General features: G+C 46.9%; 1 protein-coding gene across 2 annotated transcripts in view; it reads left to right on the top strand.

Annotated features, from left to right (window-relative positions):
• LOC147108572 (solute carrier family 12 member 5-like) overlaps positions 1 to 22544 on the top strand; it is a 1151655-nt gene that overhangs the window by 500981 nt on the left and 628130 nt on the right. For both annotated transcript variants that reach the window (XM_086005249.1, XM_086005250.1), the window contains exon 2: positions 8561 to 8655. In XM_086005249.1, the coding sequence (XP_085861375.1) occupies positions 8561 to 8655 (95 nt within the window). The remainder of the gene's footprint in view (positions 1 to 8560; positions 8656 to 22544) is intronic.

Below are 22544 nucleotides of genomic sequence, written 5' to 3'. Positions count from 1 at the left end.
CCATTTCACCAGGGATCGCGCAAGTGTGAGGGCGCGAGTGCGTGGATTAGCTCATCTGGCAGGCTTTCCAAGGGTGCAGGGCGTCATTGACTGCACACATGTGGCCCTTAGGGCACCCCATCGCAATCCAGGAGTTTTTGTCAACCGCAAGGGCTTCCACTCCCTTACCGTTCAGCTGGTGTGTGACCACAAGAAGGAGATTTTGCATGTTTGTGCCAGGTACCCTGGGAGCTGCCATGACTCCCTCATACTGCGCCAGTCTACTGTGCCTCCGCTATTCAGTCCACCAGACGAACTTCAGGGATGGCTACTTGGAGACAAGGGATATCCCCTGCAGACTTGGCTAATAACGCCGTTGAGGAGACCAACCAACGAAGCTGAGGAGCGCTACAACTCCAGCCACATTTCTACCAGATGCATTATCGAGCAAACCATCGGATTGCTGAAGGTGCGCTTCAGATGCCTGGATAGATCAGGTGGAACCCTACAGTACTCCACAGCTAGGGTCTCCAAAATCGTCGTGGTTTGCTATGTACTTCACAACATGGCACAGCGTCGTGGCTTGCAGATTCCGCAGGACCAAGAGGCTCCTCACAGACCCGCCTCGGATGAGGATAATGCTAAGGAGGAGGAGGAGGAGGGGGAGGAGAAGGAGGCAGAAAACGACCATCCTGCAGAGGTTCATCAACCAGCGGCACCATTACACGAGAACATTGCTGGCCGGAATGCAAGGAACGCACTCATCCTGTCCAGATTTGCTTAGCCTGGTACATCAAACACTGTAGCCTCGCCGCTTCTTACCTGAGCATGGACAATGGCCAATCCCTGCGCATTTCTACCCATTTGACCAGCTTGCTGACAACTGCAAGTAATCCTAAGGCCTCAATGTGAAATCTCCATTCGCCAAATGACAGACGCCACAACTGCAGCAGTTGCCATCAGATTTTTAATGCACAAGGTACTGATGACATTAAAACTATATACAAAACTTTTCACTCAAGTGACTACCCTTGTGATTAGTGGTGCTTTATTTTTCTCTTACGCGTGCTCCTACGTAGTGGTACCCCTGTGGCTTCAGCAGATGTGGAGGCCCCTTGCTCACTTTCCTGCTGCTCCTGTCTCGACACCTTTGGCGGGCGTCCTCTGGGGTGGCGAGCCTGTGCGGGCTCGCCAGCAGTCTGCTGCTCCTGCGGTTGTGCAGGGGTTGAGACGCCTATCTCACTTGGGTGTGGACTCCGGCGGGGCTCTGACCAAGGGCTCTGCACATGGAAGTGTGAGCGCGTGAAGAGGAGCCCCCACTTCCTTGAGGTGTGCCAACAACCTCCCTCTCATGGGTCAGGTCCCCCTCAGCGCCTGCAAGTGGCTGGAGAGCACCTTGCTGCACATCAGGGGGGCCATGGGGATCCGTATCTGCACTGGAAGTCCTGCTCAGAAGGACATTTAAATGAAGGTCTGGTTTCTGTGCTCAATAGATGCCCATCGCTCCTCAAGAGATGTCATTCTATTCTGAGCACTCACCATGTTTTCCATACCCTGGCGACTAAGCTCGTCCATGGCTGCAGCCCTCCTCTCCTCGGCCGTAGCTCTCCTCTCCTCGGCCGTAGCCCTCCTCTCCTTGGCCATAGCCCTCCTCTCCTCGGCGGCAGCCAGCCTTACCACGGAGGTAGCCATCCTTTCCGTGGTGATGCATTCATGCACCAATGACTCCACTAAGGCTCTGCTCATGCTCGCTATGGACTCCTCCATTCGCTCCACACTCGCAGCGACCCTGGAGACAAAACCTGCCAGAGACTCCTGCATCTGTGCATGGAGATCCATCACCTCTTCTCTTGCGGATGGACCCAGAGGCAGAGGGTCGACATGCAGCTGAGCTGAGCTGGCAGAGGCCTGCGCCCTCCGACAAGGACTCTCCACTGCTGTCCCTGTCTCCACAATCTGCTGATGCTCACTTGTGAGCTGTGAAACACCAGGTGACAACACTACTCTATGTCCCGAAGGTCCCCCCGAGGTGCGAGTGTCTGCGCTGGTGCTGGGTGCGCTTACTTCTGCTGACGCTGCACCCTCAGAGGTTGGAGCTTCCTCTGAGGAGTCTGGATGCACAGCCTCTTCCTCCTCCACAATGGGGACAGGGGCTCTGGATGGTCCTGTGGGGGAGTAAAGGAAAGAGTTAGAGATGTGATGCCAAGGTGACATGCACATTGGATTTTGCAGATGTTCATAAGTCCAAATGATGTAGCTTCAGAATCATAACAGCGACTCATGCTATGTCAATGAGAGAGATGGAAAACTACTCTGTCACCAGCTTGCGGGACTGCCCCTGTCTCTCCTTCCCCAACTTCCGCTGGCACATCAGCCCCGACAATTTGCAGCACTCCTTCCTCCCAGGGGGTCAGGTGGGCTATTGAGGCTGGGCCTCCTCCAGTCCTGGCTTGCTCTCTGTTGTTGTGAGCTCTTTTTTCCTGCAATGAGGGAGACAAGTGGAGTTTGAGTGAGAGTGAAGGAGTGAGTGTAGAGATTGCATAGCACAGGTACTTAGAGGGATACAAAGATGGTGTGAGGCTGCAAGACCAAGGGCCCTCCCTGTGTGTTGTCAGTTGTGTTCAAAGCATCAATTTTCAATTTTATTTTATTTTCAATTTTCAATTTTTATTTGTCACATAACCAAATACAACAAGTGAAATCCAGTCAGTGAAATGCTTTTTTCTTAACGAGCCGAGCGCACCAAGCAGCAAGGGACACTTAGCTGCCTGGTACACACGGAGCCCGCAAGGACGGCAGCCATTTTCATTGGCGCCATCACAATAGGGTCCGCTCTCGCCTCGCTCCACCTTTCCCGCACTCCTGCCTAACAATCTTCAGCCACCGTGGTACCGATGTCCCGGGGCCTGCTTCTCCCTGGCTCTCCTTCCAACCGGTCTGACCACTAATTGGGTGTCGATAGAGGTTCCACTTGTAAGGCAGGCCAGAGATACTGTTGCAGCCCTTGGTCCAGCTGAGATCCTCCTGTGATGGGAATAATGCAAGTTAGATCACTGTGTCCAAGGGAAAATTCAGACAATCAATGTAAATGGTGTAGATCAGTCCCAGACAATTCCTGAACACCTCGGTGTGGTCCAACTGTGAGACCAGAACCAGACTCTTTGGGGCAAATAACTGTGGGGCCTGGATAAATTTTGAGTCCTCATCATCAATGACATCATTAGCATTGTTCTTCTGGGGCTGTGAACTCTCAACTGCTTCCCAAAAAGTGAAACATGCACAATAATGCCTCTCTGAGTTGATATCAGTTAAAACTGCCACAAAGAAGTTTGGAGATTTCCTTTCGAGAGCCAGCTGCCATCCACTAGGCTGACAGAACAGTTGAATCCCCTGTGGAAAGGGATTGTCCTCCCATTCTTTTTCTGGAAAGCGCTGGATAATCAGCCCCTGACCATCACCACTCCCGCGCTTATCATGGTCGTAGCCCACCAGCACGAAGTAGTCGGCCAGCCTGACCATGGCCGTGTCGCATCAGAGTGAGAGGCAGTGTGACGGCTGCATGGTGGAATAGTTATGTGAATGTGAGCATAGAGAGAGAGGGAATGGGTAAGGGTACAAAGATGGGAGGGAAAGCAATGAGTGAGGAGGACATAAAGAACCTGCAAAAGGACATAGACAGGCTAAGTGAGTGGGCAGAGATTTGGCAGATGCAATATAATGTTGGAAAGTGTGAGATTATGCACTTTGGCAGAAAAAATCAAAGAGCAAGTTATTGTCTAAATGGAGAGAAACTGCAAGGTGCTACAGTACAAAGGAATCTGGGGGTCCTGGTGCATGAAACACAAAAAGTTAGTATGCAGGTGCAGCACGTGATCAGGAAGGCCAATGGAATCACAGAAACCCCACAGTGCAGATAGAGGCCATTTCGGCCCATCGAGCCTGCACCGACACATATCCCACCCGATCCCTGTAACCCCTACACCAACACATATCCCACCCTATCCCCGTAACCCCACATATTTAATCCCCCTAACACTAAGGGTCAATTTATCATAGCCAATCAACCTAACCCGCACATCTTTGGACTGTGGGAGGAAACCGGAGCACCCGGAGAAAACCCACGCGAACACGGGGAGAATGTGCAAACTCCACACAGACAGTCACCCGAGGCCGGATTCGAACCCGGGTCCCTGGCGCTGTGAGGCAACAGTGCTAACCACTATGCCACCGTGCTGGTTGGCTTTTATTGCAAGGGGGATGGAGTATAAAAACAGGGAAGTCTTGCTGCAGTTATACAGGGTATTGGTGAGGCCACACCTGGAATACTGCGTGCAGTTTTGGTTTCCATATTTAAGAAAAGATATACTTGCTCTCGAGGTGGTTCAGAGAAGGTTCACTCGGTTGATTCCGGAGATGAGGGGGTTGACGTATGAGGAAAGGTTGAGTAGGTTGGGCCTCTACTCATTGGAGTTCAGAAGGATGAGAGGCGATCTTATCGAAACATATAAGATTGTGAGGGGGCTTGATCGGGTGGATGCGGGGAGGATGTTTCCACTGATGGGTGAGACTAGAACTAGGGGGCATAGTCTAAGAATAAGGGGCTGTGCTTTCAAAACTGAGATGAGGAGAAACTTCTTCACTCAGAGGGTAGTAAATCTATGGAATTTGCTACCTCAGAGAGCTGTGGAATCTGCAACATTAAATAAATTTAAAACGGAGATAGACAGTTTCCTAGCAGATAAGGGAATTAGGGGTTATGGGGAGAGGGCAGGGAAGTGGACGTGAGTCTAGATTCAGATCAGCCATGATCCTATTGAATGGCGGAGCAGGCCCGAGGGGCCGTATGGCCTACTCCTGCTCCTACTTCTTATGTTCTTATGTTCTTATGTGACTGTGAAGTGGGATGTGGAGGAAGAGAGTGCTGAAGCTGAGTGCTGTTGGGGAAAGGCAATGGGGATCAGGTTGAGGGTGATGGAAACTTCATACTTACTTTTCCTGTACGGTGAAGGTCATGGAATTGCTTCCTGCACTGTATCCAGGTTCTTCTGGTGACTCCCAGAGAGTTCACATCTGCTGCCACCTGCATCCATGCAGCCTTCGTCTCAGTGGGAGGCCTCTTCCTCCCTGACCTAAGGAAGAGGACCTCCCTGTGGGCCCTAACCCCATCCAATAATGTCTGTAGTGACGACTCGTCGAATTTGACGGCAGCTCAGGGTCTGGCACTGGCCACAGCTGCTGCAGGCTCCTCTGCCATCCTGAACGGCTCGTTGGGAAGCCTTCAGAGGAAGCAATGCTTGCTATAGACTTTAAAAGCACCACAAATGATGACATCATACTGTGGGGCTTTCTGACTGGAAATAGTCAATTAGCAAGGCTTCCCACACGCTGGAAATGAATTGGCCAATTGAGGGAAAATTGCATCAATCTGCCAGACCAATTTAGATTTGTGGGGAAACCCCGACATTCGGGGAACCCGACAATTCCCCACACCTGCGGGAAAATCGGCCCCACAGTCTCTGTCACAGGTGGGGCAGATGGTGGTTGAAGGGGCGGGTGTGTCGGGTGCTTGGGTTGAAGTGTGCTCCTTCTGCTGTTTGCGCTTGTCTTCTGCTTGCTCCCGGTGAAGAGACTTGAGGTGTTCGGCACCTTCTCGGATGCTTTTCCTCTACTTTGTGCGGTCTTGGGCCAGGGATTCCCAGGTGTCGGTGGGGATGTTGCACTTTTTCAAGGATGCTTTGAGGGTGTACTTGAAGCGTTTCCTCTGCCCACCTGGGGCTCTCTTGCCGTGTCGGAGCTCCGAGTAGATCACTTGTTTTGGGAGTCTCGTATCAGGCATGTGTACAATATGGCCCGTCCATTGGAGCTGATCGAGCGCGCTCAAAGCTTCGATGCTGGGGATGTTGGCATGAGCGAGAACACTGACATTGGTGCGCCTATCCTGCCAATGGATTGCAGGATCTTGCGAAGGCAGCATTGGTGTTACCTCTCCAGTGCTTTGAGGTGCCTGCTGTACATGGTCCATGTCTCTGAAGCATACAGGAGAGTGGGTATCACTACTGCTCTGTAGACCATGAGCTTGGTGCTGGGTTTGAGGTCATTGTCTTCAAACACTCTCTTCCTCAGGCGACCGGAGGCTGCACTGGCACACTGAAGGCGGTGTTGGACTTTGATGTAGTGTATATGGACTTTAGCAAGACTTTTGATAAGGTTCCACATGGCAGACTGGTCACGAAGTTAAAAGCCCATGGGATCCAGGACAAAGTGTCAAGTTGGATTCAAAACTGGCTCGGAGGCAGGAAGCAGAGGGTAATGGTTCATGGGTGTTTTTGTAACTGGAAGGCTGTTTCCAGTGGGGTTCCGCAGGGCTCAGTACTAGGTCCCTTGCTTTTTGTGGTATATATCAATGATCTAGACTTGAATATAGTGGGTATGATTAAGAAGTTTGCAGATAATACTAAAATCGGCTGTGTGGTTGATACTGAAGAAGGAAGCTGTAGACTGCAGGAAGATATCAATAAATTGGTCAGGTAGGCAGAACAGTGGCAAATGGAATTCATCCGGAGGAGTGTGAGGTAAGGCATTTGGGGAGGGCTAACAAGGAAAGGGAATACACATTAAATGGTAGGACACTGAGTAGTGTAATGGAACAAAGGGACCTTGGAGTGCATGTCCACAGATCCCTGAAGGTAGCAGGCCAGGTAGATAAGGTGGTTAAGAAGGCATACGGAATGCTTGCCTTTATTAGCCATGGCATAGAATACAAGAGCAGGGGGGTTATGCTTCAACTGTATAAAACACTGGTTAGGCCTCAGCTAGAGTACTGCGTGCATTTCTGGTCACCACATTACAGGAAAGATGTGATTGCACTAGAGAGGGTACAGAGGAGATTTACAAGGATGTTGCCAGGAGTAGAGAATCTTAGCTATGTGGAAAGACTGGATAGGCTGGGTTTGTTTTCCTTGGAATGGAGGAGGCTGAGGGGAGACCTTATTGAGGTGTATAAAATTATGAGGGGTATCGATAAAGTGGATAGAAAGGAACTATTTCCCTTAGCAGAGGGTTCAAAAACGAGGGGGCACAGATTTAAAGTAATTGGTGGAAGGTTTAAAGGGGATTTGAGGGGAAATGTCTTCACCCAGAGGGTTGTGGGGGTCTGGAACTCACTGCCTGAAAGGGTGATAGAGTCAGAAACCCTAACCACATTTAAAAGGTACTTGGATGTGCACTTGGGATGCTGTAACCTGCAGGGCTACGGACCAAGAGCTGGGAAGTGGGATTAGGCTGGATAGCTCTTTGTTGGCCGGCACGGACACGATGGGCCAAAATGGCCTCCTTCCATGCTGTAAATTTCTATGATTCTATGATTCATCAGTGACGTCTGCCCTTGTTGACAGTAGGCTCCTGAAATATGGAAAGTGGTCCACATTGTCCAAGGCCTCGTCATGGAATTTGATAATCGGGGAGCAGTACTGTATGGTGGGGGTAGGTTGGTAGAGGACCTTTGTCTTACGGGTGTTTAGTGTAAGGCCCATGCTCTCATATGCTTCGGTGAAGGCATTGACGAGAGTTTGGAGTTCGACCTTAGAGTACACAGACGCAAGCGTCGTCTGCATACTGTAATTCGCTGACAGAGGATGGGACAACCTTGGATCTGGACTGGAGGTGACGGAGGTTGAACAGTTTCCTGTTTGTTCTGTAGATTAGCTCCACTCCAGCGGGGAGCTTACTGAGGGTGAGATGGAGCATTGCAGCCAGGAAGATACCTCTACCAGCTTCCCATTCACCAACAAATTGACTTTGAGATCCTCTTCCTTGTCTGCAAACCTCTCCAAGGCCTTACTCCACCCTATTTGTGTAACCACCCCCAGTCCTACTCCGCAGCACACACCGTCCACTCTTCTGAATCTGGACTAATCCTCTTTCCTCTATTCCATCATTGATGGCAGAGCCTTCAGGTATCAAGGCCCTATTTTCAGTAATTCTCTTCCAAATCATCTCTACCTTGCTTCACCTTTCCTTGTTTCCAACAGCCTCCCCAAATCCTACTTCATCTACTTCACCTTTGAATGCATCCGCTAATTCTACTCCCAGAACTGTTTCTGAATTGTCCCTTCCCTCCACCCCTTGTGAAGCACCTTAGGATGCTTTCCCACATTAAAGGCACTAAATGACTGTTGTGGTTACAGATGTTGTGAAAATAGTTGATAGCTTTTCCAACATTACGATCGTTGTTATGTAAAGCAGATTTTGGTGGCTGAACTGCTCTGTCTAGTATTCTGTGCTTTCAATGAACTGTTCATTTTCAAGTACTTCAGATTTCGAAATGGTACCATGTGGCAAGAAATCTTACCTTCAAAAAACACAACCTTGCTACTACAAATACAAACAAAATGATGCCAAATGGTGACTTTGGTAGTGAGTGAATTAGTGCCTTCATGCGTTTGGCATTCATTTCTTTTCGACTCATTTTTACGCATATGCACAGTGCGGATTAGGTGTTTGTAAATGTGTAAGCTCGTTTTCTTTTTAACCTCCTGAACACATTCTTATCAGTGCTTCTCTTTTGTTTGTGTTATTGCAGGAGATGGAAACCCCAAGGAGAGCAGTCCCTTCATTAACAGTACAGAAGTTGAAAAAGGAAAAGAGTATGATGGGAAAAATATGGCTCTTTTTGAGGTACAGTATGGCAATTTACAGCAAACCCCAAATTCCATCAATTCAGCTGAGAGAGTTCTGACACTAATTTGAATTATTTTTTTGTCTCAGTGAGTGACAAATTAAGACTCTTAATAATGTGATGTAGTCAGCCATCTGCCACCTTGTTCTTGGCCATCTTGCAGGGACTGTTGCAAATGTATCTATGTATTGGAACAGAGTAGTTCAAAGTTCAGATCCTGCTGTTGTACTGGCATTGTTCAAGGTCAAGGGACAACATTATGCTAGTTGAGTGACTATCCCTGAACATTTCTGAATTTGCTCATCGGCTGATACAATGCAAATATTACCACAGTTTGTGGCTTGTACAATAAAATATTGCCCCCATGGATTATAGAAGTAACCTATAATGTTTTATAATGAGCAAAGCCTTCGCAATTGGCCCTCAGACCCTTCTGTAATCCTTAGCCTGATACTTTACTAGCTAATGCCTGTTCAGTTAAATTCAGTACAAGCCAAAAATTATTTTTCTGCCATGCTAATTAACACTAAAGTGGACGATGATTTCTGTAGTATGACATTAGAATACAGTAGTCTGTTCTTTTGCCTTGTCTAAATAGCGGCGTGGATATATTGGGCCGGATCGTGCTGGAAGTCTGAAGGTGTGTTAATGACGCACGCCATTAATAATGCGCAAATCGGCCAGCAAGTTCAGGGGAATTAAGAGATATGACGTGGGTTGCGACTCTCTAGAACTTGCTGGTCGATTTACACTGCTCTGCTGTTTGCCTCACACAAACGGCATCTTGCCCTTAGCCGCCCCGTTATTTTTAAGGACTTGCTGGATTCGCACATTAATTGCCCGTTAAACTCGCTGCAGAAATTCAGGGCAAAAATTTTTTGAGCTGAAGGGTGCAGGTAAAAGTCTAACAAACAGCGCGCACCGTGAGATGCCCCATGCCAGCAAGTTCCGGTCCATTGACCCAGAATTTACAGGAGCGGGGCATCTCATGGTGCATACCGTTAGACTTTTTCCTACACCCTTCAACGCGAAAGAGCTTTGCCCTGTAACTTGCTGAAAGTGCGAGCTGACCACAGCACGGCGAGGGCAGCGGGGCTGACGGGACCAACAGTGTATCTTCTTAACCAATGAGATTTAAGTATTGATAAATAAGCAGAGGAAGGACTGAGAAGGAGGGTGAATTAGAGTGGGTGAACTCAATGGGCCAGAAATTCAGGTTGGAGGTTTCCCGCGGGCGCAAGCCCCCGACCTGCACTTACATAGCGCGCCTGCCGTTAGCTGTGGGGCCACGTGAGATTCCGATCCTGGGCCTCCTCCAGCTGCCGCTGTGCAGTGCTTGCGTATCTCAGCGGCGAAGATAGTTCGCAGCGTCCCCTGGGATCACGTGGGCCATGGGGAGCCAATCGGAGCAGGGAATCTCCATTCATAGATTTGACAGGAAAACCTGTCAAATCTACGAATAGAGATCGGCCCCAAAACCTAAGTAAAACTTCAAATAATTTTTTTTTTAATCACATTTATAAAATAACTATAAATTACACAAATTAACTATTTTAAACAAAAATTTAAATTTTTGAAAAAATTAATTAAAGTTTTCAACGGGGCTAAAAATAAACTTACATTTCTTTAAAGTATTTTAAAATGATAATCCTGTGGAAATTTTTTTTAATTTTACTTAATTAACCTCTTACCTTGTTAAAAGCACCTTGCGACTGCTTTTTTTATGCGCAGCTGCTAGGGACTTACCCACACGGAGAAACCTGTAAAAAAATCGGAAGTTCCAGGCGTACGCGCTGCCTCTCTGGCGCACGCGTTTGACGTCCGAAATCCTTCCTTCAAGGGAACGGAAGTTCTGCTTTCCAGCGCATGAGCAGTGCATGCACGAAACCGGCACTTTCGTTGGCCCTATGCATGCGTACACAGCGCGTACTCGCCTGTGGTGACCCGAATTTCTGGTCCAATGTCAAATCAGGTGCAGAAAGAGAAATAAAGACCAGAATTTTCTGGGGGTCAGTGGGCAGGATCGGTGGCAGGTCAGGTGGGAAGATATTTTTTTTTAACAGCAAGTCGGGACCCCGCTGTGAAGCCACCGCCTCGCGCCCTTCCCAATGTCGGATCTGTCAGCGCTGAGCAGACCCGACACACAGCTGGCAGGGGACCCAATTAAGCTCATTATGTACTTGTTTAGACATCATTAGGAATACATTTTAGCTTACCTTTTGACTTTACGTGCTCGCCCACAGGGTTCTCGCTACACAGGGATCACATCTGTTAAGCTGAGGCGGGAGATGAATGGCCATTGAATCAGCTGATTACTTGACAGCTTGAAATGTGCTATAAAAGCTCCCACCTCACAGCTGTTCACTTTCCAAGCTCAGAAGCCATTGTTTACTGCATTTGGAACACAGATTGAGCTTTATGCAGATTACAAGTGTTTGGAGCAAACTCTCCATCCAGTGTCACCTCATTGGAACAACCTCTCTCACCATTGACAGAATGCTTCTGTCATCTCAACTTCATCTGCCATCTATTCCATCAACATTGGTGCCCTTTATACTCTCTCACCTTGCTCCTCAGAATCCCAGCATGATCAGCCCCCACATCAGCAGCACCAGGCACACCAGCAACAACAACAACACCAACCTTCTCCGCAATCACCTGGTGCTGCACAGGACAGAGGGCATCAGCACCCAACCACATTGCTGCCTGGGAGGCCAGGGATAGCCTCACCATGGCCAGATTAACTTCACTTGACGCTGTACACCCTGACTGCCACATGATGTGCCAGGTTGGCACCACCCCACACCAACACCATAAAGCATCCCTACAATGACCAAGCCATTCCTTTCACACTCATCACCATTGCGGGGGGGGGGGAGGTACCGTTATGTCTCACCATTCACTGCAACTCACTAAGCCACTTCCAAAGGTGCACACAAATCTGTCCAAGAACACAAAGTGTTGAAAATAAAGGTTTCAATGTTTGACATCACATTAACAGAAACTTTACATGAACATTGGATAAAACACCCAAGTGGCTACCCTTGTGCGTTGTTAGTTGGTATGATTGGACTAAGATGAGGGTGAGTATAAAAAGACCAGTCCTAGTGCGAGCAAGCACTGAGTGCGAGTCTGCAGAGAGTGCTGTGAGTTTGGGTAAGTGTGAGAGTTCTTAAATTGTTATTTCTCTTTAAATCATTCTTGATAAGATTACTTAAGCAGTTTAAGTAAAGGGGAAAAGTTAAATATTTGGGATTCTGTTGGTTTAAGAAGAGTAAAACAAGGTTACACTGCAGTAGGAGTAAATTGGCGCAGCAGGCAGTGGAAACCAGTTTTCTAACCAATCAGCAGGGGTGACTCATTTGGCTGTAAACAAACAAACAGTATAAAAAGACCAGTCCTAGTGCGAGCAAGAACTGAGTGCGAGTCTGCAGAGAGTGCTGTGAGTTTGGGTAAGTGTGAGAGTTCTTAAATTGTTATTTCTCTTTAAATCATTCTTGATAAGATTACTTAAGCAGTTTAAGTAAAGGGGAAAAGTTAAATATTTGGGATTCTGTTGGTTTAAGAAGAGTAAAACAAGGTTACACTGCAGTAGGAGTAAATTGGCACAGCAGGTAGTGGAAACCAGTTTTCTAACCAATCAGCAGGGGTGACTCATTTGGCTGTAAACAAACAAAAAGTATAAAAAGACCAGTCCTAGTGCGAGCAAGCACTGAGTGCGAGTCATCAAAGAGTGCTGTGAGTTAGGGTAAGTGGGGTGTTAGGTGCTCTTTTCAAATTTTAACTCTGTGGGTTGTAGTTAATAAGGCCTTTCTGGTGCAGAGTGACTGTTGGTAAACCATTTAACTGGTGTAATTAGAGGGATTGATTTAATTTAAATCCAATTAATTAAAGGGGATACAAGCATCTAAAATCAGGCAGAGGGTGTCCATAACTAACAATAAAAAAATTTAATTAATTACATAGAATGGAGCAGGTGATGTGTTACTGTTGCGAGATGTGGGAGCCGGTGGACCCCATTGAGGTTCACGGTGATTACGTCTGTGACAAGTGTCTGCTGCGACAGGAACTCCAGCTCCGTGTTGATGAGCTGGAGTCTGAGCTTCATACACTGCGATACATCCGGGAGGGGGAGAAGTACCTGGACTCTGTGTATCAGGAGGTGGTCACACCTATGAAGTTAATTAATTCAGATGTAGCCCATGGTCAGGGACAGGACGGTGTGACTACGAGTGAGGCAGGTACGGGGATCCAGGAGGTAGAGCTGGAGGAGCCGCAACCCTGCTCTTGCCCAACAGGTTCGAGGTTCCTACTCCCTGTGGGGACAACAGCAGGGACTGCAGGGAGGATGAGTAACCTGGCCACAGCACCGTGGAACAGGGGGCCATTCAAGAGGGGGGAGTAAATAGAAATGTTGTAGTGGTAGGGGATAGTATTATTAGGGGGATAGATAGAGTTCTCTGCAGCTGAGAGCGAGAGTCCCGAAGGCTGTGTTGCCTACCCGGTGCCAGGGTTAAGGACATCTCCTCTGGGCTGGAAAGAAACTTGCAGTGGGAGGGGGTGGATCTAGTTGTCGTGGTCCATGTTGGTACAAACGAAGTAGATAGGACTAGGAAGCCGGTTCTGTTAAAGGAGTATGAGCAGCTGGGGGTCAAATTAAAAAACAGAACCTCAAGGGTAATAATCTCTGGATTATTACCTGAGCCACGAGCGAATTTGGCTAGGACAAATAAAATTAGAGAGTTAAATGCGTGGCTCAAAGACTGGTGTGGGAGAAATGGGTTTTGCTTCCTGGGATACTGGCACCAGTACTGGGGCAGGAGGGAGCTGTTCCGTTGGGATGGGCTTCACTTGGCTAGTGCTGGGACTAGAGTCCTGGCGGATCATATAACTAGGGCTGTAGAGAGGGCTTTAAACTAACTAGTTGGGGGGAGGTTCCTAGAGAGCAAATAATAAAAATGACAACAGAGAAGGTCATAGACTTAGGTAGCAGTGGGGAAATTAAAAACCAGAGCGTCAGGAAGGGGCAGAAGGTATGGAGTAAAAAGTAAAGTAATAAAAAGGGCAAAAGCAGGAACTAAGTGTCACAAAACATCTTTGAAAGTTCTCTATCTGAATGCACGTAGCATTCGTAACAAAATAGATGAGTTAATGGCACAAATAACTACATATGGATATGATCTTGTGGCCATTACAGAAACATGGCTGCAGGGTGACAATGCCTGGGAATTAAACATACCAGGTTATTTAACGATCAGGAAGGACAGGCAGGAAGGAAGGTGAGGTGGGGTGGCTATGTTAATAAAGGAAGGAATCACTGTAATACAGAGAAATGATATTGGGTCAAAAGATCAGGATAATGAAACAGTTTGGGTGGAGATAAGGAATAATAAGGGGAAAAAAGCACTAGTGGGCATAGTCTGCAGGCCTCCGAACAGTGGCAACTCTGTTGGACGGAGTATCAATCAGGAAATAGTTGAGGCTTGTAATAAGGGAACATCTATAATTATGGGGGATTTTAACTATCATATTAATTGGACAAATCAAATTGGGCAGGGCTGCCTTGAGGATGAGTTCATTGAGTGTATTAGGGATGGGTTTCTTGAGCAGTATGTAACTGAACCGACCAGGGGGCAAGCAACCTTAGATCTGGTCCTGTGTAACGAGACAGGATTAATTAAAAATGTCCTAGTAAAGGATCCCCTTGGAATGAGTGACCATAACATGGTTGAATTCCATATTCAATTAGAGGATGAGAAGGTTGGATCTTAAACAAGCATGCTAAGCTTGAATAAAGGAGACTATGAAGGTATGAGAGCGGAATTGAGTAGAGTGGATTGGGAAAATAGATTAAAGGGTAAGACAATACATGATCAGTGGTGTACATTTAAGGAGTTATTTTACAACTTCCAAAAAATATATATTCCACTGAGAAGAAAAGGGTGTAAAAGAAAAGACAGCCATCCGTGGCTAAGTAAAGAAATTAAGGATAGTATTCGATTAAAAACAAGGGCATATAAGGTAGCCAAATCTAGTGGGAGGATAGAGGATTGGGAAAACTTTAAAAGACAGCAAAAAATAACAAAAAGATTGATTAAGGAAGGGAAGATAGATTATGAAAGTAAATTAGCAAAAAATATAAAAACAGATAGTAAGAGTTTTTATAGTTATATAAAAAGAAAAAGGGTGGCTAAAGTAAATGTTGGTCCCTTAGAGGATAAGACCGGGAAATTAATGGTGGGAAATATTGAGATGGCAAAAACACTGAATGAATATTTTGTATCAGTCTTTACAGTAGAGGACACTAAGAATATCCCAACACTGGACAAACAGGGGGCTATAGGGGGGGAGGAGCTAAACACGATCAAAATCACTAAGGAAGTGGTACTCGGTAAAATAATGGGACTCAAGGCGGATAAATCACCTGGACCTGATGGCTTACATCCTAGGGTCTTGAGGGAAGTGGCGGTAGGGATTGTGGATGCATTAGTAATAATTTTCCAAAACTCCCTGGACTCAGCAAAGGTCCCGGCAGACTGGAAAACTGCTAATGTAACACCCTTATTTAAAAAGGGCAGTAGACAGAAGGCTGGAAACTATAGACCGGTTAGCCTAACATCTGTGGTAGGTAAAATTTTGGAGTCCATTATTAAGGAGACAGTAACAGGACATTTGGATAATCATAATTTAATAGGACAAAGTCAGCATGGTTTTATGAAGGGGAAGTCATGTTTGACAAATTTGCTGGAGTTCTTTGAGGAAGTAACATATAGGGTGGATAAAGGGGAACCAGTGGATGTAGTGTATTTAGACTTCCAAAAGGCATTTGACAAGGTGCCACACAAAAGATTATTGCTTAAGATAAAAAATCACGGGATTGGGGGTAATATTCTGGCATGGATAGAGGATTGGCTATCTAACAGAAGGCAGAGAGTTGGGATAAATGATTCATTCTCAGACTGGCAATCAGTAACTCGTGCTGTTCCGCAGGGGTCAGTGCTGGGTCCCCAACTCTTTACAATCTATATTAACGAGTTGGAGGAGGGGACCGAGTGTAACATATCAAAGTTTGCAGATGATACTAAGATGGGAGGGAAAGTAGTGAGTGAGGAGGACATAAAACACCTGCAAGGGGACATAGACAGGCTAAGTAAGTGGGCAGAGATTTGGCAGATGGAATACAATACTGGAAAGTGTGAGGTTATGCACTTTGGCAGGAAAAATCGTAGAGCAAGTTATTATCTTAATGGCAAGAAACTGGAAAGTACTGAAGTACAAAGGGATCTGGGGGTCCTGGTGCACGAAACTCAAAAGGTTAGTATGCAGGTGCAGCAAGTGATTAAGAAGGCCAATGGAATGTTGGCTTTCATTGCTAGGGGGATAGAATATAAAAATAGGGAGGTATTGCTTCAGTTGTACAAGGTATTGGTGAGACCGCACCTGGAATACTGCATACAGTTTTGGTGTCCATACTTAAGAAAAGACATACTTGCTCTCGAGTCAGTACAAAGAAGGTTCACTCGGTTAATCCCGGGGATGAGGGGATGGACATATGAGGAGAGGTTGAGTAGATTGGGACTCTACTCATTGGAGTTCAGAAGAATGAGAGGCGATCTTATTGAAACATATAAGATTGTGAAGGGGTTGGATCGGGTGGATGCGGGGAGGATGGTCCCGATGATGGGTGAAACTAGAACTAGGGGGCATAGTCTTAGAATAAGGGGCTGCTCTTTCAAAACTGAGATGAGGAGGAACTACTTCACTCAGAGGGTGGTAGGTCCATGGAATATGCTGCCCCAAAAAGCTGTAGAAGCTATATCATTACATAAATTTAAAACAGAAATAGACAGTTTCCTAGAAGTAAAGGGAATTAAGGGTTACGGGGAGTGGGCAGGAATTTGGACATGAGTCTAGGTTCGGATCGGACATGGCCCTGTGGGTAGCGGAGCGGGCCCGAGGGTCCGTGTAGCCTGATCCTGCTCCTATTTCGTGTGTCTAATTCTGTTAGATTCAGGAGATGGTTCTGTGATAGTAGTTTGGCGGTTAGGATCAGATCAGCCATGATGTTATTGAATGGCGGAGCAGGCTCAAGGGGACGATTGGCCTACTCCTGCTCCTATTTCTTACGTTCTTATGTTCTTATGAGTGTGAGGGGTGGCTAGTCAGATGGGGATGTGATAATGTAGATAGAGAGGGATGGGTGGAGGTGCAAGGTAAGCTGGTGTGAGTAAGGATGTGCAGGAGTAGGGTGGGCAAGGCAGAGTGATGGGGATGTGATACTGACTTGGATAGAGAACTGGTTGGCAGGCAGGAAGCAAAGAGTTGGAATAAACAGGTCTTTTTCCGAGTGGCAGGCAGTGACTTGTGGGGTACAGCAGGGATCGGTGCTAGGACCCCAGCTATTCACAATATATATTAATGATCTAGACAAGGGATTGGGAAAAGGGGGAAGTGCAACGAGACCTGGGTGTCCTTGTGCACCAGTCGCTGAAGGAAAGCATGCAGGTGCAGCAGGCGGTTAAGAAAGCAAATAGTATGTTGGCCTTAATAGCGAGAGGATTCGAGTACAGGAGCAAGGATGTCTTGCTGCAGTTGTACAGGGCCTTGGTGAGACCACACCTTGAGTATTGTGTGCAGTTTTGGTCACCTTATCTGAGGAAGGATGTTCTTGCCATGGAGGGAGTGCAGTGAAGATTCACCAGACTGATACTTGGGATGGCAGGAATGACGTATGAAGAGAGATTGGGTCGATTAGGCTTATATTCGCTGGAGTTTAGAAGAATGAGAGGGGATCTCATTGAAACTTATAAAATTCTAACAGGACTAGACAGACTAGATGCAGGAAGGATGTTCCCAATGGCGGGGGAATCCAGAACCAGGGGTCACAGTCTAAGGATAAGGGGTAAGCCATTTAGGACTGAGATGAGGAGGAATTTCTTCACCCAGAGAGTGGTGAACCTGTGGAATTCTCTACCATGGAAGGCAGTTGAGGCCAACTTATTAACTATATTCAAGAAGAATTTAGATATATTTCTTAAGGCTAAAGGGATCAAGGGGTATGGGGAGAAAGCAGGGACAGGGTACTGAATTTGGATGATCAGCCATGATCTCATTAAATGGCAGAACAGGCTTGAGGGGCCGAATGGCCTACTCCTGCTCCTATCTTCTATGTTTCTATGTTTCTATGAGTGGCACAGCAGGATGAGGTTAGTGTGACTTTGTACTAACGTTTCATGATCTACTGAGATCATTGAAACGTTTGCGCCACTGCACCCAGGTCCTCCTGACGACATCCCTGCTTGTGTCCTCCTCTGCAATGAGCAACCTCCTAGGGACATCGCTTCTGCCCATGGGAAGGGAAGAGGACTTCCCTGCACGCTATGACTCCCTCCATAAGCATATGGAGAGAGTCATGGGAGAACCTGGATGCAGCCCTTCACCTTTGTGCAGTGCTTGTCATTGTCTGCAGCACCTCAATGCTGCAGAACAGTGACAGCACAAATGTCAATATAAATTTGGATATGGTCTCTTTAAGGAAACCGGCTGATGACGCGTCATCAAATGGCGTCACCAGACCCGCTTTCTCTAATTTGCCAGGAAACACGCTGGGCGGGCTTAACAAGCCCCATCAGGGGAAAATCATTTCACACAGCGGTGTGAAGACAGCAGCGGGGTCTGGACCCGCCACCGACATCACCCGCCACGGACCCACCGAGGTGAGAAAAATCCCAGCCAAAGAGAGGGAAAGAAAGATTGGATTAAGCGAGAGAAAGAAAGAGACAGAAAGGGAAAGTAAGATAAAAGATTTAAATTTAACATTTGACATTTTAAAAATCTCCAACAATTCATTACCTGAAGGAACGAGACTCCACACTTTGAATTGTTCACTTTCAGGGCCAGAGAATTTGACTGACAGTCAATAACTATTATTATGTTGTTAAAAGGGTACTTATGCTATTAATCACTCGACTTAACTTTCTGTGGTGAGTTTAACGGGCAATTAATGTGCAAATACAGCAACTTCATGAAACTCACGGGGAGGTTAAGACCGTTTTTGCGAAGCTAGCAGCAGATTGTCCAGCAACTTGTGGCGATTTGCAATTGACGGAGTATCTCTCCTTCACCACAAGTTGCACATTAAAAACGACGTACATCGTTCACACACTGTTATTTTTCAGCCAATTCTGTGCCACTAAATATGACATACACCATTAAACGTAACTTTCAACAACAGTCAAAAGCCAGAATCTGTGCTGGGAGCTTTTCAAGAAATACAATTGAATGGCGAAAAGGCGGCATAAGCTTCTTTTATTTTGGCCAAACAAAACCAATCACCATTTGCACAGGAAGAACTACAGTGATGAGCTGGGTACTGGGTCAGATTATTCTCTCCAAAGATTTTTTTTCTGAGTCTCATTCTGAAGGCTGTATTTCCACATGCTGTACTTTTGTTGCTGGTCACACTCGGGTTTCGCACAGCTTTGTCAACACTGCAGGAGCAGAGCTGAGCTGTAACAGAAATGCAATGTAGACAAATAAAACCCAATGTAAGAAAGGTTTTTTGAAGCACACTGACTCCTCCATCAGTGGGCTGTGCTCGGTTCAATTTGACTAGTCAAAGGCATGCTGTTTTTCAGTACTTAAAGGGGAAGAAAATCCCATGAATATATTCTGTTCAAGGGACTTTTCCCATCAGTGTTTGAACAAAAAAATGTAGCTTCACTCAGGTTTGTTGGGGCCAGTCCTTCGCACCCACCTGGCAGCTGATTTGAAGCTTAGAGAAGGACTCAACCAGCTAAAGCTAACATTGTAACCATTCACACCACTGCATATAGCCTTTCATCATTTTGAATCTCTGAAGTGATAACATAGGAACAGGAGTAGGTCATTCAGCCCCTCGAGCCTGTTCTGCCCTTCAGGTAGATCATTGTTGATCTGTATTTTAACTCCATCTACCCACCTTGGTTCTATAACCCTTAATAGCCTTACCTAAAAAAAATCTATCAATCTCATTTTTGAAATTTTCATTTGACCCCCAGCCTCAACAGGGAAGAGAGTTCTAGATTCCCACTACCCTTTGTGTGAAGAGATGCTTCCTGACATCACCCCGAATGGCTGTAAGGGGAGGGGTTTTGGTTTGGGGTTTGTGTCTGGCCAGTCAGGCGTATCTGAGCTGCTCCAGCCCCGTGCGGTTTGAATCGCTTCCCCTTTGGTTGTGACCGCCGGACTTATTTCAGTAGCGATATAGACAAAACGAGACCAGTGGTTTGGTGCAAAGAAAACCAATGTTTTATTGAAATGAAGAATAAATTGCTATACAGTGAAAATAATTAACGGGGAGGAGAAAAGACAGACACATTGAGGGAAAATTGACTAAAATGACAATTTAACAAAATTCCCCTTTAGTTCCCACCCTTTATACCTATCTAGGTTGCCTTGTAATGGGCCAGAAAGTTTATGCTCACCAGTCTACGATGTTGAAACGTCTGCTCCGTGCCCTACAGTCTGCCTTGGATTTTTCACCGCCCGAAGTAGAGATACCCCAGTAATTCAAAAGTAACTGCTGGTATTCCACTTCTTTGGGCGGGCTGTGACGACCCTCTTGGAGGCAGGGCACCGGAGGCGAGGCAGTAGAGGGAGAGAGAATGGCTTCCTGAGGGGCAACCTTTATACCCCATTGGGAGCCCTTATCTTCACGCCCAAAACTGGACGTATCTGGGTTGCACAAAAGGGACCAATCTGTCCCCATTGACCGTAATGGGTTTGAATGCGTTTTCCCATTCGTTTAACTGGTTTATGAATGGAGCTGTCCCAGTTTGAAAAATGTCCCGCTGGTTTCTTGAGTGCTCGGTAAACAGTACTTGAGTGCTCGTGTAAACAATCCTTTGTTCTGTGGTTACAGCCTAACCGCAACTAGATTGACAGCAATCACTTAAGCTCTTGAGTCAACACTGCTGAGGGCTTGTGCAAACAGAGTCCTTTGTTCCATGTTGAAACTTCCTAACCGCAGTTGATTGACAGCTTCAAGTACCTTGCGTCAGCCAGTGCTGGGAGATCCTGCTTTTATATTCATACAGGCTGTCTTTCTCTTTTGCCACAAGGCTGGCTACAGCCATCTTTCATGTCCTGGGTTTTTAAAGTACATTCCAACCAGGTTTTCTTCAATCAAATAATCTTCGGGGGCTGCCGAAATTTTGTGAACCTTACAGTCCTCCCTTGGATACTAAAACTTGCTTGCAGTATCCTATTAAAGGTGAGCAAAAATTTCCGACCCCCCCACAAACAACTTTCCCTTATACTTATCTATATCTATCTTTGATCCCTCGACACCTCCATCCCCCTTACCCAGAGAGAATCACAGTGCACGGTAGGCATCTATCGATAGAAAAACATGATTATTTACAATAATTTAAGCACGGAGGGGATCCAATGCCCCTGCACCACTTGTGACATCATAGAGCTTTATCACGATACAACATCTTTAATGAAATTAACACCAAGCCAAAACATATTTGTTAAAAATACAAACGGAAGAAAACAAGCTTCCTTTTTTTTAAAAGAGAAAAAAAAATGAATCTGCCATCACTCAGGATTAGTAACAATTTGGTCTTATTGACCTCCGAAAAGTCAAATTTACAGAATTTCCGAAACATCTTTTCCTTGGGGTGACGATTCGTATCCTCAGGCACTGGAGGGAGGCCTCCCCATACGTGGAGCCGGTCTCACTAGAATACTGGGTTGAATTGGATCCCAGTCATCCTGGGCAGCTCCCCTCGTGGGCATCTGCCTCCCGCAGACCCCTCCTGTCGTGGGCTAGGGGTGCTCCCATCCCCGAGCATCCAAAGACACGATGGTCCTCCACACCTTTCGAAACTCTGAAAAAGACTTTTTTAAAAATCTAGCCAGGTTCCCTGGCTCGGGGGAATGTGATCGGGTCCCGCGACCTCGGCTCACATAGACAACACTCTGGAACGGTTCAATACTTAAAACTTATACTTTAATACTTAAAACTACCGATTGCAATATAAAATTAAAATTAACACACTCTAACATACTTGTACACATTATTAAATTTAAACAAAGCTATATACAAGCGCCGGCCATCTCCGGGTGGCTAGCCTAATCTCTGTTAGGACTGGACTGATCCCAACTTCCGGTCCCTCGCAGCTGATGGCTGCTGGTTGGGGACCTCTGTCACTTGGCTTCTCCCTGACTCGGGAGTCCACCCTTTTTAACTGGAAAGCTGGTGACCATATTTTCCTGGGCTGGAGTACCTGAAGAGGCCTCCTAGGAGTGTCACTGGTGGGGCTACCCTGGCAAGCAGACCCTTAGCTCAGGTCACAGTCCTTGCAGGCTGGGGACCTTCTCCCTCAGGTCCCTCCCTTCCCAAACCTGGGCTGGGGATGGGCAATCCCTCGCCACTGGCTGCCAGTGGCTGAGAGTCTTCCCCTTCAGGTTTAAATCCTTGTTCAGGCTCCTCCCCGGAGTCCCATAAGAGAGGGGGAATCGCTCGGGCCAAGTGCTGGGGAACTTCTCCCTTCATGCACGTGACTGCGCCTGCGTGTGCAGTCTGTGTGAGTGTACCCGCTGCAGGCTGAGGATTTATAACCTCAGACCTTGTCGCAACTGGCTGCTCTTTTTCGGGTTTAAACAACTTACATCGTTTAATATAACTAGCAGCCTGCCAGTAACCCTGTTCTAAATTCTTTCTCCTTACCAGGGCGGCCTTAAAGGCGGGATCTTGGGCTTGGACCTGCTTTTGGTCCGGGGCTAAAGCTATCCCCTGTGAGCCTCCCTTGTCCCGGATTGCTGCTACCGGGCCTGCTCTACAGGGGTCCCAGAACTCTCCTTCCCTGTTCCCCTGCTTGGCCACCTCGTCGGTCTTTTG

This window comes from Somniosus microcephalus, chromosome 13 (genome assembly GCF_052327205.1).
Source record: "Somniosus microcephalus isolate GS21.2 chromosome 13, FLI_Smic_1.0, whole genome shotgun sequence".
NCBI classification, from domain to species: Eukaryota; Metazoa; Chordata; class Chondrichthyes; order Squaliformes; family Somniosidae; genus Somniosus; species Somniosus microcephalus.
The sequence above is the reverse complement of the archived record's forward strand: the minus strand, read 5'-3'. Positions and strand labels throughout refer to the sequence as shown.